The sequence below is a fragment of the Lepisosteus platostomus genome, chromosome 19 (genome assembly GCF_059453375.1).
Source record: "Lepisosteus platostomus isolate fLepPlt1 chromosome 19, fLepPlt1.hap1, whole genome shotgun sequence".
NCBI lineage: Eukaryota > Metazoa > Chordata > Actinopteri > Semionotiformes > Lepisosteidae > Lepisosteus > Lepisosteus platostomus.
In genome coordinates, this window is record NC_142629.1 from 7,633,876 (window position 1) to 7,646,760 (window position 12,885).

Genomic DNA, 12,885 nt, shown 5'->3' on the forward strand with positions numbered 1-12,885 from the left:
GGACAATCTTTGATCTGTGTTTGACACAGGGCTCCCTGGAAGATCAAATCATCCAGGCCAACCCTGTGCTGGAGGCTTTCGGTAACGCCAAAACCACCAGGAACAACAACTCCTCCCGATTCGTAAGTCTCTTAATTATCACTTGTGGTGCAAGTAAATTGCCCTCGTTAGACGAAATGTAGTGAATGTTTATTTATTCATGAACTTATTTTATTTTCCTTGTAACTTTATTGGAAATACAATTTGGACCTCATATCTCTTATGCCTATGCAATAATTAAACCTTACAGACCTTAAGTCTGATTTACTTATTTAAAAGACCCCTACTTGTCCTAGTAAAGTTATTAATTACTAGAGATATTAAATTAGGCTTTGAGGACAATTGATATGTTGGTTATTGTATGAAAAATAACGTGATTTGTCTCACTTGTGCTTTCCAGGGTAAATTCATTCGAATCCACTTTGGGCCCACAGCTAAGCTGGCTGGCGCTGATATTGAGAGCTGTAAGTACTGTACTGTAAAACCATTCTGGTTAAATTGAATTTAAAAATTTCAACAACTTTTTTAACAACTTCAGTATTTATATTTATGAATATCTTTAATTGTAAGCTGTTGTGATTCAAACAATTTTCTAATTGGAAAACCAAACTTTCACAAAAATATCAAGTCTAACACCAGAAGCAGATATGACCACAATTTGCTCCAAATGAGAGAAGTAAAAATAATCTTTGTTATAAATAAAAGCCCTGATTGTTCCCTCGGTGATAAATATCCCACCTAATAAATTAATTTTGCAGAATATATGACCCTAAGCCTGATCTAAATACCATTGTCTTCCTGAATCTGTATAAATTAAATAATATTTAATAATCTTATTATAATAACTTTTTATATGTTCCAATATTTCTTTGTGATAACTATGTTACAAGTTGGTCTGGATTGAAAACCAGATGTTATTGGGGGATGCCCACAATTGAATGGTAAAACATTCTAACAAGATGCATTTGTTGCAATTCTTAAAACTGGACAACTTTCATGGAGTTCAATCAAATAATGTTATTCAAAGAATGGGGAGCTGCATACCTTTATGTGACCTTAACAGGAGCTTGTTTGCTCCTGCAGACCTGCTGGAGAAGTCTCGTGTTATTTCTCAACAAGCTGCGGAACGTGGCTATCACATCTTCTACCAGATCCTGTCAGGGAAGAAGCCAGAACTTCTTGGTACGTTTAAACATACAATACTAAGGAGAAACAGCATAGGCAAAGCTACATAAAGCCTTTGTCTATTGAAAAGACAATTTCATCGCAATTGGAGTGAGACAATATTGACCTCTTATGTTACTGCCTGTGGGTCAAGACTGATATATTCTTTATGTGAACTCTTTTATATTCAAGAGTATAATCCTGGAGGTGTGGCTCTCAGTCCATGGGGGTGAGAATTTCCATAGTAACTTATTGTTTTAGTCTTTGGAGTTCCATCTCTGGGCTTATGTCATAACTCTCTCTACTCTTAAGGCCATTGTGAATTACATTAAAGATCCTCTTCATTAAGCAGACTTGTGCATGAATTTATGAATTTCTGCAATTTCCCCTTCATTTCCACTTTATGGGCATTTTTCCACCATTTACAGGAATTCCAGAGAGGACAATCCTTGCCACTTAAAAAACGAATACACCTTGTACATTGCAATATGCAGGGCTGAACTAGAATTACATGCAGTGGTGCTGTGCTGCCATTGAGCTTGTTCTGTGTATTGTCACTTGCAGAAACGCTGCTGCTCAGTCCTGATCCCAAACAGTATATCTGGGTCTGCCAGGGTGTGACTGTGGTTGACAACATGGATGATGGAGAAGAACTGCTTCTCACTGATGTAAGTCAGAGCCCGGTGCTGATATTAACAAGGTTCTAGATTGGGTCCTTGTCTGTGAGATTTAGGGGAGCTTTGGTAAGGAATCTGGTAGAAGGCCAGGAACATATATTTATTTTGTATTCACTTGCATACATTTCTGGCTTTTCTTTCTATTAGTTGGTCTTATGCCATTAGTATATCTATCCCATACTAAGTAAATTTCATCTATCTGAGGCAAAAATGCCCTCATAATAACATCTTTTATTATATGATATCAATGTACTTTTGTCTTTTAGCTACCATGTGGAATTTATTAAAACAACAGTGGGTTATACTTTGTCTATATAAGGGTCATTATTATGCGCATGATAGCTAAAATCTGTCATGAATCTGCAATTAGTTCATTGATTGCTGTCTAGATAAGATAAGGGAGGACATATGAATCGATATAGTTGAACACCCTTCATGTCCCAGTGTCTTACGCATGCTGTATATTATAATGTTCGAACAGGAAGCCTTTGATGTATTGGGCTTCACTCAGGAGGAGAAAATGAGTGTCTACAAGCTAACTGGTGGCATCATGCACTTTGGTAACATGAAATTCAAGCAGAAGCCAAGAGAAGAACAGGCTGAAGTGGACACCACAGAGGGTAAGATGTAACATACTGTCGAGTGCCTGTATGTATGCAGCACCTTCCAATGATGTTCATTTGGCCAAAATTCAGATGATGTTTACACATTTTTAAGTGATTTGATAATCAAAATTTATATGCTCAGACTGAAACAAGATAAATGGCAGCAAAACCTTCACGCAGAGATCCCAAACTAAAATACATTAATTCTGTTATTATTTACCCCCTTTGCTTTGACAAGCCTAAATTAGTCCAGGCGCACAAAATTACTTTGACAAGTCACACAGTCCTTTGAATTGCCTCTAATTTCGATTAATGACATTCCTGTCATGCCCTCTACTGCTAGAGGGCGCCCCTACTCTGTCCTGTTCCTAGTTTCCCTGTGCTTTGCTTGTCCTGTCCTTCCAGTGTGTCTTTGTGTGGGGCTATATTTTTCTGGGTCATCCTTTCCTCCTCGCTCAGCATTGAGGGTTCAGATGTCTTGAGACCTGCCTAGCACCAGGTCGTCTCCTCCTTGGCCTGAGGTCATAAGTTTCTATCCGACATTGTCTGACCTCCTGAGTGTTACGGATGTCGGAAGGGCAAGACGTGGAATGGCCAGGAGAGCAATAAAGACCCTATGCATAGTGGTAAAAGGGGGCAACACGGAGGTTAGCCCAGGCTCAGGGGGTCAAACGATGTTGGTATAGAAACCTATGCCCTCAGGCCACGGACGTGGGGCGACCTGGTGCTAGGCGGTTTTCAGGACATCTGTACCCTCAATGCTGAGCCAGGAGCAGAGCAGACACAGGAAGTAAATAGGCTACACAAGAAGACACACCGGAAAGACATAATAATAATAATAATCACAGGGAACTAGGAACAGGACAGAAGAGGCGTACAGGGCGTGACACTGAACCTGGGGTAACCCCCGTTTCGCCACTACGCATTGGGTCTTTATTGCTCTCTTGGCCATTCCACGGCATGCCCTTTCCAACATCCGTGACTGTTCCCACAGTCAGGGAGTGAATTTCAACATTTAACCATGAACACAAAAGTTTATTAGACCAGGACAAAGTTATAAAAACATGTCAAAAGACCCTGAATATCTGTAGTACAAAGAAACTGGTTAGGGATGGCACAGTGAGGCCCACAGTGACTTTGAAAGAGCTATAGAGTTTAGTGAATAAGATGGGAGAAAATGTCCAGGAGTCAACAATATCCAGGCAATTCTGCAAAGCTGGTCTGTACGGCAGAGCAGTAAACCCATCTCAGATCCTGCATGAAGTCTGCAACAAACCATTCAAGTGATACAGCATTACCAGGTTTTGTGGTCAGAAGAGATGCCATTGGAACAATTTGATCTTCTAAAAGGAAAGCATTATGTCTGGCATATAACTAAAGTTCACTAAGAAATTAAGACTGGCACAACCTATTTGATCTAATACAATATATACAGTACTGTACTGTACACAACTGGCACTATAGAGCTGACCCAGTTTAGGAAACAGAATCATTTTCAAAATTTAAAGTGAATGTTGTTGAATTGTGACCATTTGCTGGGTTTATTAGCTCATTGCCCATGTCTATTACAATATAACTCATACTCATGCATTCTCCACCAGCTACCATGTATCTTGAGGAGCAATCTTATGGTATCCATTATTTTGAAGATATCTCTTTCAATTTGCATTCGTTATAAAGAATACAGGGAGTTATTTTGTAAACACAAAAATAAAACCATAATAATTATCCTCTCTGTCCTCCTCAGTGGCTGACAAAGTTGCCCACCTCATGGCAGTCAGCTCTGGGGAACTCCAGAAGGGCATTACCAGGCCACGTGTGAAGGTGGGGAATGAGTTTGTGACCAAGGGGCAGAACCAAGACCAGTGCAACTACTCCATTGGTGCCCTGGCCAAAGCCGTCTATGACAAAATGTTCAAATGGATGGTTGCCAGAATTAACAAAACCTTGGACACCAAGATGCAGCGCCAGTATTTCATTGGAGTTCTGGACATTGCTGGCTTTGAGATCTTTGAGGTAAACAAATTATCAATTTCTATCCCTTCTATCACACAAATATACAATTTTACTGAAAGAGATATTTAAATTGGTTTTGGTTGCAGCACTTAAACATTGACACAGTCTGGGTCAAAGTAACAGTTTTAATAAACCAAAAGCTCTGGAGTATAAAAATTCCTGAATTAAATCCATGAATTTCACAGTTATTGCCTATTTCTTCACAGTTCAACAGCTTCGAGCAGCTCTGCATCAACTTCACAAATGAGAAACTGCAACAGTTTTTCAATCACCATATGTTCGTGCTGGAGCAGGAAGAGTACAAGAAGGAAGGAATCGACTGGGTCTTCATTGACTTTGGTCTGGACCTGCAAGCCTGCATTGAGCTGCTGGAGAAGGTGAGATAAGGGAGGAATGATTATATGCCTTTACATACACCATGTTTCAGTAATTTGAGCTGTGTGGGTTGAAGTGTTTTGAGTTCATAGTCTCATTGTCCTTTTGCAGCCCATGGGGATCTTCTCAATCCTAGAGGAGCAGTGTGTGTTCCCCAAGGCCACTGATGCTACCTTTAAGGCTGCCCTGTATGACAATCATCTGGGCAAGTCCAACAACTTCCTGAAGCCTAAAGGAGGGAAGAAAGGCCCAGAAGCTCACTTTGAGCTGGTCCACTATGCTGGCACTGTGAGTTTGTAAACCTCAAAATGAAATCTGATTAAGTCTGTGTCACCATTTTGGATTATAGCCATTACATCAGTTTTTGATGTCTTTCCTTTCAAATGTCAGAATTAACTGATCTTTCTCCCTTTACTTCATTGTTAAGGTTGGGTACAATATCACAGGCTGGCTTGAGAAGAACAAGGATCCACTGAACGAGACTGTGGTGGGCCTGTTCCAGAAGTCATCTATGAACCTTCTGGCTGCTCTCTTCAAGGAGGAGGAGCAACCTGGAGGGGCCAAGAAGCAGAAGAAGGGCTCATCCTTTCAGACTGTTTCTGCTTTCTACAGGGTATTCAGCCATCTCTGTGCTCCAAACCTTTTGTTACAAGAGCTGGTCCAGGCTCCCGTGAAGGGTAGTTCAGGGCCCTATGCAGATGGTATAATCCGGAAGTAAGTGGAGAAGAACAAAAGGGAGACTACGAGGATCAGGGTGTATTGACAGACAGGGGGGCATGACGGTGATCCGGTGCTCGGGAGGTGTGGCACAGACAAACAAGTCCAAACAGTCCAAGGGGGAAATCCAGGGCACAGGAACCACCAGAGACAGATGAGGTTAAAATCAGGAAATGGGATCTGGAACAGGGAGTTAAAAAACAAGATAACGAGGCCATTCACTTCAAGCCCCTGTCTCAGGACGCCGTGATGAAGCCTATGCCGTTGGGTCTCTCCTGGACCCGCTGGTAGACGGGCGTCCAGGCGTCCATCTTCCAATGCTGAGCCAGGAATAGTGGGAGGGCCAGGCTTAAATAATGACAGACTAAACAGGGGTCAGGTGCCAGAAATAAACTAAAATAGGAAAGGGTCGGACCGCCCTTAAGAGGAGGGATGACGAACGCGACACCTTTCCTGTTCTGATATTCTACAAATGATAAAGACATAGAATCTTTTTTAATTCACCCCATAGGGGATCAGACTTTGTCAAAGCACATATGTTAACTTAAAAAAGCAAAGTAGGTTCTGTCTACTCCCAGCACTGTTTTGTTTTATGATAATTTGGTTCCAAGTGACATTACAAAATGCATGTTTTTGGTATTAGGGGAAGTTCAATAAGTCTTTACTATTTTTCATCTCTTTTTACAAACAGGAGCAGCTGAACAAGTTGATGACCACGCTGCGCAGTACTGCCCCTCACTTTGTCCGCTGCATTGTACCTAATGAGTTCAAGCAGTCAGGTAAGATACAGCACAGCTTAACACAGTGCAGATCTTCAACATGAAAGGATACCTCTGAGTATCATAGGGTTCATACATTGAGCAATCTTGTACATTCATTTTTATACGCCAGAATGAATACTTTAAAGTGTAAATGAGTCAAAAATATGTGTTCAATAATCAAAATGTATGAGGATCATTATTTTCATAACTCACAGACAATGTGTGTAAAAATAAGAAAGGAATCTTAGGACATTTGGCAAGTTTATTTTCACACCATGTTCCTCTGAAATATCTGAAAGCTCTGTGCAGGGATGCTACCTGACCATGTCCCTGTCTTCACCCAGGGGTTTGTGATGCCTTCCTGATTCTGCACCAGCTGGCCTGTAACGGTGTGCTGGAGGGAATCCGCATCTGCAGAAAGGGCTTCCCCAACAGGCTGCAGTACCCGGAGTTCAAGCAGAGGTCATTCTTGCAGTCATTGTGTATTTCTTACTGGGGCTGGTGTTTGCTGAATCCATTGTAACAGAACAGTTCCTTCCAGACCCTATGTGGACGAAACAATCTGGGGTTGAGTGAGAAACATGGGGGAAAAAGCCATGCAGGAAACGGGGATCAAAACAGGGGGTGTGTCCTTGGTGTGCTGGTGTTCGGGGAAGGTGTGGCCGAGGCAAACAATCCGGGAGAAAATCCAAGGGGAATCCAAATGAAAGCAAAAGTCCAAAACCGGGCGGTCAATCCAAAACAAACTAGATAAAAACTGGAACCGGGTCGGAACCAGCAGGGGGGGGGGGGAACGGGAACGGAGAATAAAACCTTAACGGGATCAGGCGCTTCCAGGTCCCGGACTCGCATGATACGGAGATCAGATGCAGAGCCCGGATTAACGTCAGCGCCTGGCTTTTAAGGAGGACTGTGAACAGGCTGAAACAGGGGACAGGTGCACAAAATCAAGTCCGAAATGAAAGAGACGGAGCCCTTAAGGGGGAGGGACTACAGTCGTGACATCCATGTATTGCTGTGCAATTTCTTTTCATTACCCTGATTTTGTCATGATCTTTCATTTTGTCATGATCTGTCAGTCAATTAACAAGATAAATCCACTGCGACTAGGTATAAACATTCATGTTTTCTCCCTGCAGCCATCTAGATGTGTAAGCTAGTGTAGGTTCTCTTCACTATGCAGTAAATTAAGCAAGTAAATGAGTGCTTACTATGCCTTAGGTATAATGTAGAAAACAGGAAAGTTACATGTTGTGTATATCAGTATCTTACCTTATTTATTTACTATACAATAACCACTCAAGTATGATAATTTCCTGAAACCTTTAACTTTCTTTGTCTTTGATTTGCTGTGTGTTTCTTATTAATGTAACTATTGGTCTTGTGTGCATATTTTACTGTTACAGGTATTATATTCTGAACCCCAATATCATCCCTAAGGGATTTGTGGACAACAAGAAAGCCTCAGAGCTAATCCTGGGCTCCCTGGGCCTGGATGACATGGAGTACAGGATTGGGCATACTAAGGTGAGACTGGACATCACAGAATGAACACAGGGAGAAAATGTCTTCAGAAGTTCTACATATCATAAAAGGACATCAAATCAGCCACCTGCACATAATCAAGTCTTTAGATACTTGCATCTCAAGGAATACAATTTTACATGATTAGTTTTTGTTGTTCTCTTGTCTCTTAGCAAAGTGTCTAATAGTGAAGCCTGTGTATTGAACTCTGATAATACACTTCTAGAGATAATACTCTATTTTTGCAATGCATTTAATATATATATAATTCAATCATTTTCAAATTGTTTTTGCTTGTTTTCTTTATAACTTTATAAATATCATAAGATTGGTATCCTTGAAACTAGAGGTCACAAGGTCAGAGTGTAAAATATAGTTTGCTTATTAATTGAAAACATGACTATTTCACCTCTAAAATGACAGATACATTTATCCGTCGCTCAAATTTACCAATCAGAAAACAAATTTAATGTTTTATTGAATCCTTTGTCATCAATTCATTAAATCATTTCTACTTATGATTTCCCCTCTAATGTGAAAGGTGTTCTTCCGTGCTGGAGTCTTGGCCAAGCTTGAGGACATGAGAGACGAGCGACTGGCGAAGATTATGACCATGCTTCAGGCCCGACTACGTGGTGTCCTCATGAGAATTGAGTTCAAGAAGATGCTTGACAGAAGGTCAGTGGTGACAGTATTCTCTGGCATGAGTATTTAATGCACAGTTAGGATTCAAGATTGAAATTCAAAGAAATGTTGTGATTGACCATATGAAACTGACTGTATCTTGAAACAATTTTTAGGGTTGAGCTTTCTTTCACAGACACACGAGGAGATACAGCAACAGAATTAGATGAGGGATAGAGCCTTCTTTCTGTATTGTCTACACTACCAATTCAGCTCATTTTGCACATTCCATGTTGGTAGTTTTAAACCTACCAAGAAGTAGACTTACGTATTATAACTGAGTAGCAGAGATAAACATTTCCAAAACGTTGATTTCTCAGAGGACAAGAAGACAGCATAAATGACTTCACGCTAAAAGGTGTTTTGCTCCAATAAACAATTTACAACACTATTTCAATCTCCAAGCTTACTTTTTTCACACTTGCATTTTCTTTTTCTGCAATTCCATTGATAAAATTAGGAATTATTTCTGGCCTCAAATTAAAAGCTTTGGCAATGACGCTGAGATCCTGTGTGTGTATACACCCAAGTGAACTTTCTTGAAGGATTTCGATATTTCTTCCTGTTGTAGAATTGCTCTGATCGCCATCCAGCGTAACGTGCGCAAATTCCTGCAGCTCCGCTACTGGGGATGGTGGAAGCTCTACAACAAAGTAAGTGGAGGGAGTCTAGGACTCAGCCGCTTTCTGTAGTGTCAGTTTGGGACAGAACCCCTCCAGCTTTCCTCTTTCTGATGTCCTGCCCTTCAGGTGAAGCCTCTGCTGAATGTGGCACGGCAGGAGGATGAGATGAAGGCCAAGGAGGAAGAGCTGCGCAGTGCAATGGAGAAGACCCAGGAGATGGTCAACAGGATCAAGGAGCTGGAAGAGAAGTTGGCCACCCTCTCCCAGGAGAAGAATGACCTTTCGTTGACTCTGATAGCGGTGCGTCCTGCTCCACAAAGAGCCATTTGGCACAAATGGTCTTGAAGATGCTAAGTTATCCAACAACCTAGCCATTTCTTAAAATCCCTGTGGTACTGGACTATGACTAATTCACCTCAATTTGAACATTCAACACTTATCTGTACACCCTGTTTTCAATTTGTTATGAAATTCTAAATACAAGTTTATATGCACCTGTGTGTAACTATTACTTTTGTAACTTGTTCGAACACATCTAACAAATTGGTTATGCAAGATGTACCTTTTCTAAATCCACTTTGAATGTTCGCTGACCCTTTACTTTAGTTCTAATATTTTTTTCTAATACTTCACAGGTAATAGAAGTTGTATGTACTGTATTACTCTACCTGCCAGACCTATTTGTCTATAGTCATAATTATTGGCCAATAAAATACTGTGTTAGGTGTGTAGTTGTTCACAGCAGCTTTTCTCACGCATTTCCAAGGCTTTATTCCTAACCCTTCCTGTTTTAACTCTCTCAGGATCACAAATTCTATATATATACTGTGTATGTTATGAACAGATAATCAGTTTCCTCTCTGTGAACATTAGAAAATAAATGGTAATTGGAATAATAGTTCACTCTGGGGTTTTTAAGTCCTCCGCTGTCAAAGCTTAACTCTTGCCCATGTCTCATTCTCTCTACATCCCCTGCCTGCAGGAACAAGAGACACTGGCAGACGCAGAAGAGCGTTGCACCCAACTGATGAAGTCGAAGATCAGTATGGAGAGCCAGATCCAGGAGATGAAGGAGCAGCTGGAAGAAGAAGAGAGTACAGCCAGTAGCCTTGGGGCCCATAAGCGCAAGCTGGAGGGAGAGCTCAACGACCTCAAGAGGGACCTGGAGGGGCTTGAGTCCACTCTTGCCAAGACCGAGAAAGAGAAACAGGTAAGATCACCTTCAGGAAGGGCCATCTCTCTCTTAGACTGAGCAGAGAAACGGTTTGGATTGTTTCTCTTTAATTTGGACAGGGAGGACAGGGAGGTTCAGTCTGTGGGGGATCAGTAAAAACAGGAGAATCAAATATTTGTCCCCATCCTCAGAAAATGAACTACATTTCAAAACATCTTAAAAGGGGTCATAATAAATTATTCCATAATTCCAAGAGTAGTACAATTAGTATTAATTAAGGCACAATTTAATATTTACCTGACAATTATAATGTTAAAAAGGTTTGTTCAAAAGACTAAGACAAATATGATCATTTAAAAACATCACATAACAAATACAAACACCACACAGAAAATTATGACATAGTTTTAAGATGATTATGTGTCATATGTTCTAAAACACAAATATATTATGCATAAAAATACTTATAATTTTGTAATACAATATTGTAAGGGACAGAAAAATAAGGGAGGTTTTTTATTTGTAGTATGGTAAAAATAAATGTGGGCATAAAAAAAACAGGAGGGAAACTGTAGCCAATATATATTACCAGTTCTTCACCCCAAATGAGGGGTAACAAAACATCCCCAAAACATCAACATTTTGTATACAGTCATGGCAATTCCACACCTGAAATGCTGAGTAACAGAATACTATTGCAATCATGTGTACTCACTGTGGATAAATAGTATTCCATAATTCTGAATTGTGTATCCATTGAGGATGATTCTCATCTTGTTCTTTCCCAGGCTCTGGACCACAAAGTGCGCACCCTTACTGGAGACCTGGGCCAAAGAGATGACAGTATAGCCAAACTCCAGAAGGAAAAGAGAGCTCTCGAGGAGCTGCATCAGGTGAGGCCTGCTTCAGTGTTCTAGAACAGCTTCCTGTCTGACAGAAAACAAGACTGAACCTGTACTGAAAAACACAAAACAATAAATATATTTTTGGGTGCCTCCTGGAAAGCTTTATACATGAAATTAAACTACATTTGTTAGCATACACCCATGCTAAAAATCACACAAAATTAAATAAAAATATTGAATATATGAATATATATTCCTGATATAATATAAATCCTGATATATAGAAAGTAGTTGCATACAACGTTTACATTCCCCCCAAAATTCATACTGTCAGTTTAATATAGTAAGTAAAAACAAACATAGGCTTGTTCCTGTTTGCATATAACGATGGTATCTGGATTTTGTTTCCAGAAAACTCTGGATGATCTCCAGGCAGAGGAGGACAAGGTGAACCACCTCACTAAGAGCAACAGCAAACTCAACACCCAGATCCATGAGGTGAGTGAGTTACCAGCAGAGATGGAAAATGAACAGTCAATGCAGCAGATACTGTGGTGTTCCCAGAAGAAAATAGCTGAATGTTCGTATGATGAGACTACCTCTCCTTGATCTTTCAGCTGGAAGACAACTGGGAACAGGAGAAAAAGATCCGTGCTGAGGTGGAGAAAGCACGACGGAAAGCTGAGGGGGATCTGAAAATGACCATTGAAAACCTGAACGAGATGGAGAGAGCCAAGCTCGACCTTGAAGAGGCTGTCAAAAAGTAAGAATGTCACCAGGCTGAGTCACCAGGAGTCATGGAATAACTAGGGGAGCAAATATCTCAAAATGAAGTACAGTATTGCTGAGCTCAAGAATTACAATAAATTATTGTAACATAATTACATGAGATTTGCGTGTCATTTTTGTGCTATTGAGGTCAACTTAATAAAGTATTTGCAGTCAATAATTTACTTACAATAGGTTATAATAGGAAGAAGTAAGTAATACTTATTATATTATTATAATTATAAGTATAATTATATAATTATTAATATAATATTATTATAGAAGTATATAATACTTATTATAATAGGTTATAACAACCTATTATAACCTACATGTGACTTGAGTGTTCTGTATGCAACTGGGTATTTTATTGTTTGTCTCATAGGAGGGATTTTGAGATCAACCACTTGAACTCAAAATGGGAGGACGAGCAGTCTCTCAACTCTACTTTGCAGAGGAAGTTCAAAGAGCACCAGGTACTAAGAAACACATGCAGTCTCGTTACAAGGCAGACAGGAATATCGACACTTGCTTCCAGTTACTAGTTACAACCTTGAAATGAAATCCTTACTTTCTGCTTCTTATGACTTGTACCTGTTTTGTTTGCAGGCTCGTATTGAGGAGCTAGAAGAGGAGCTTGAAGCTGAGAGAGCCATGAGAGCCAAGGTATCTCCATCAAGAGCTCATTGCTGCTGTTCAGAAGTCTGTTGTCATTCCTGAGGTAGTGATTCTTGAAACCATCTTCCTTCCTTTATTGAAACAGGTAGAGAAGCAACGTTCTGACTTGTCTCGTGACCTGGAGGACATCAGTGACAGGCTGGAGGAAGCAGGGGGTGCTACAGTTGCTCAGGTGAATCAGTAAATCCTTTTAGAAATTATGTCACTCCTCAAGTTGCTCCGGGTGAGTAACAGT

At 40.4% G+C, this 12,885-nt stretch overlaps 1 protein-coding gene across 2 annotated transcripts in view; it reads left to right on the forward strand.

The window, feature by feature from the left end:
• LOC148645058 (myosin-16-like) overlaps positions 1-12,885 on the forward strand; it is a 31,660-nt gene that overhangs the window by 5,455 nt on the left and 13,320 nt on the right. For both annotated transcript variants that reach the window (XM_088613326.1, XM_088613327.1), the window contains exons 7-28: positions 30-122; positions 440-503; positions 1,123-1,221; positions 1,768-1,871; positions 2,362-2,500; positions 4,233-4,501; positions 4,708-4,878; positions 4,988-5,164; positions 5,304-5,489; positions 6,285-6,372; positions 6,699-6,816; positions 7,761-7,881; positions 8,420-8,556; positions 9,134-9,215; positions 9,312-9,485; positions 10,168-10,395; positions 11,148-11,252; positions 11,616-11,702; positions 11,822-11,967; positions 12,358-12,448; positions 12,582-12,638; positions 12,736-12,822. In XM_088613326.1, the coding sequence (XP_088469452.1) occupies positions 30-122; positions 440-503; positions 1,123-1,221; positions 1,768-1,871; positions 2,362-2,500; positions 4,233-4,501; positions 4,708-4,878; positions 4,988-5,164; positions 5,304-5,489; positions 6,285-6,372; positions 6,699-6,816; positions 7,761-7,881; positions 8,420-8,556; positions 9,134-9,215; positions 9,312-9,485; positions 10,168-10,395; positions 11,148-11,252; positions 11,616-11,702; positions 11,822-11,967; positions 12,358-12,448; positions 12,582-12,638; positions 12,736-12,822 (2,823 nt within the window). The remainder of the gene's footprint in view (positions 1-29; positions 123-439; positions 504-1,122; positions 1,222-1,767; positions 1,872-2,361; positions 2,501-4,232; positions 4,502-4,707; positions 4,879-4,987; positions 5,165-5,303; positions 5,490-6,284; positions 6,373-6,698; positions 6,817-7,760; positions 7,882-8,419; positions 8,557-9,133; positions 9,216-9,311; positions 9,486-10,167; positions 10,396-11,147; positions 11,253-11,615; positions 11,703-11,821; positions 11,968-12,357; positions 12,449-12,581; positions 12,639-12,735; positions 12,823-12,885) is intronic.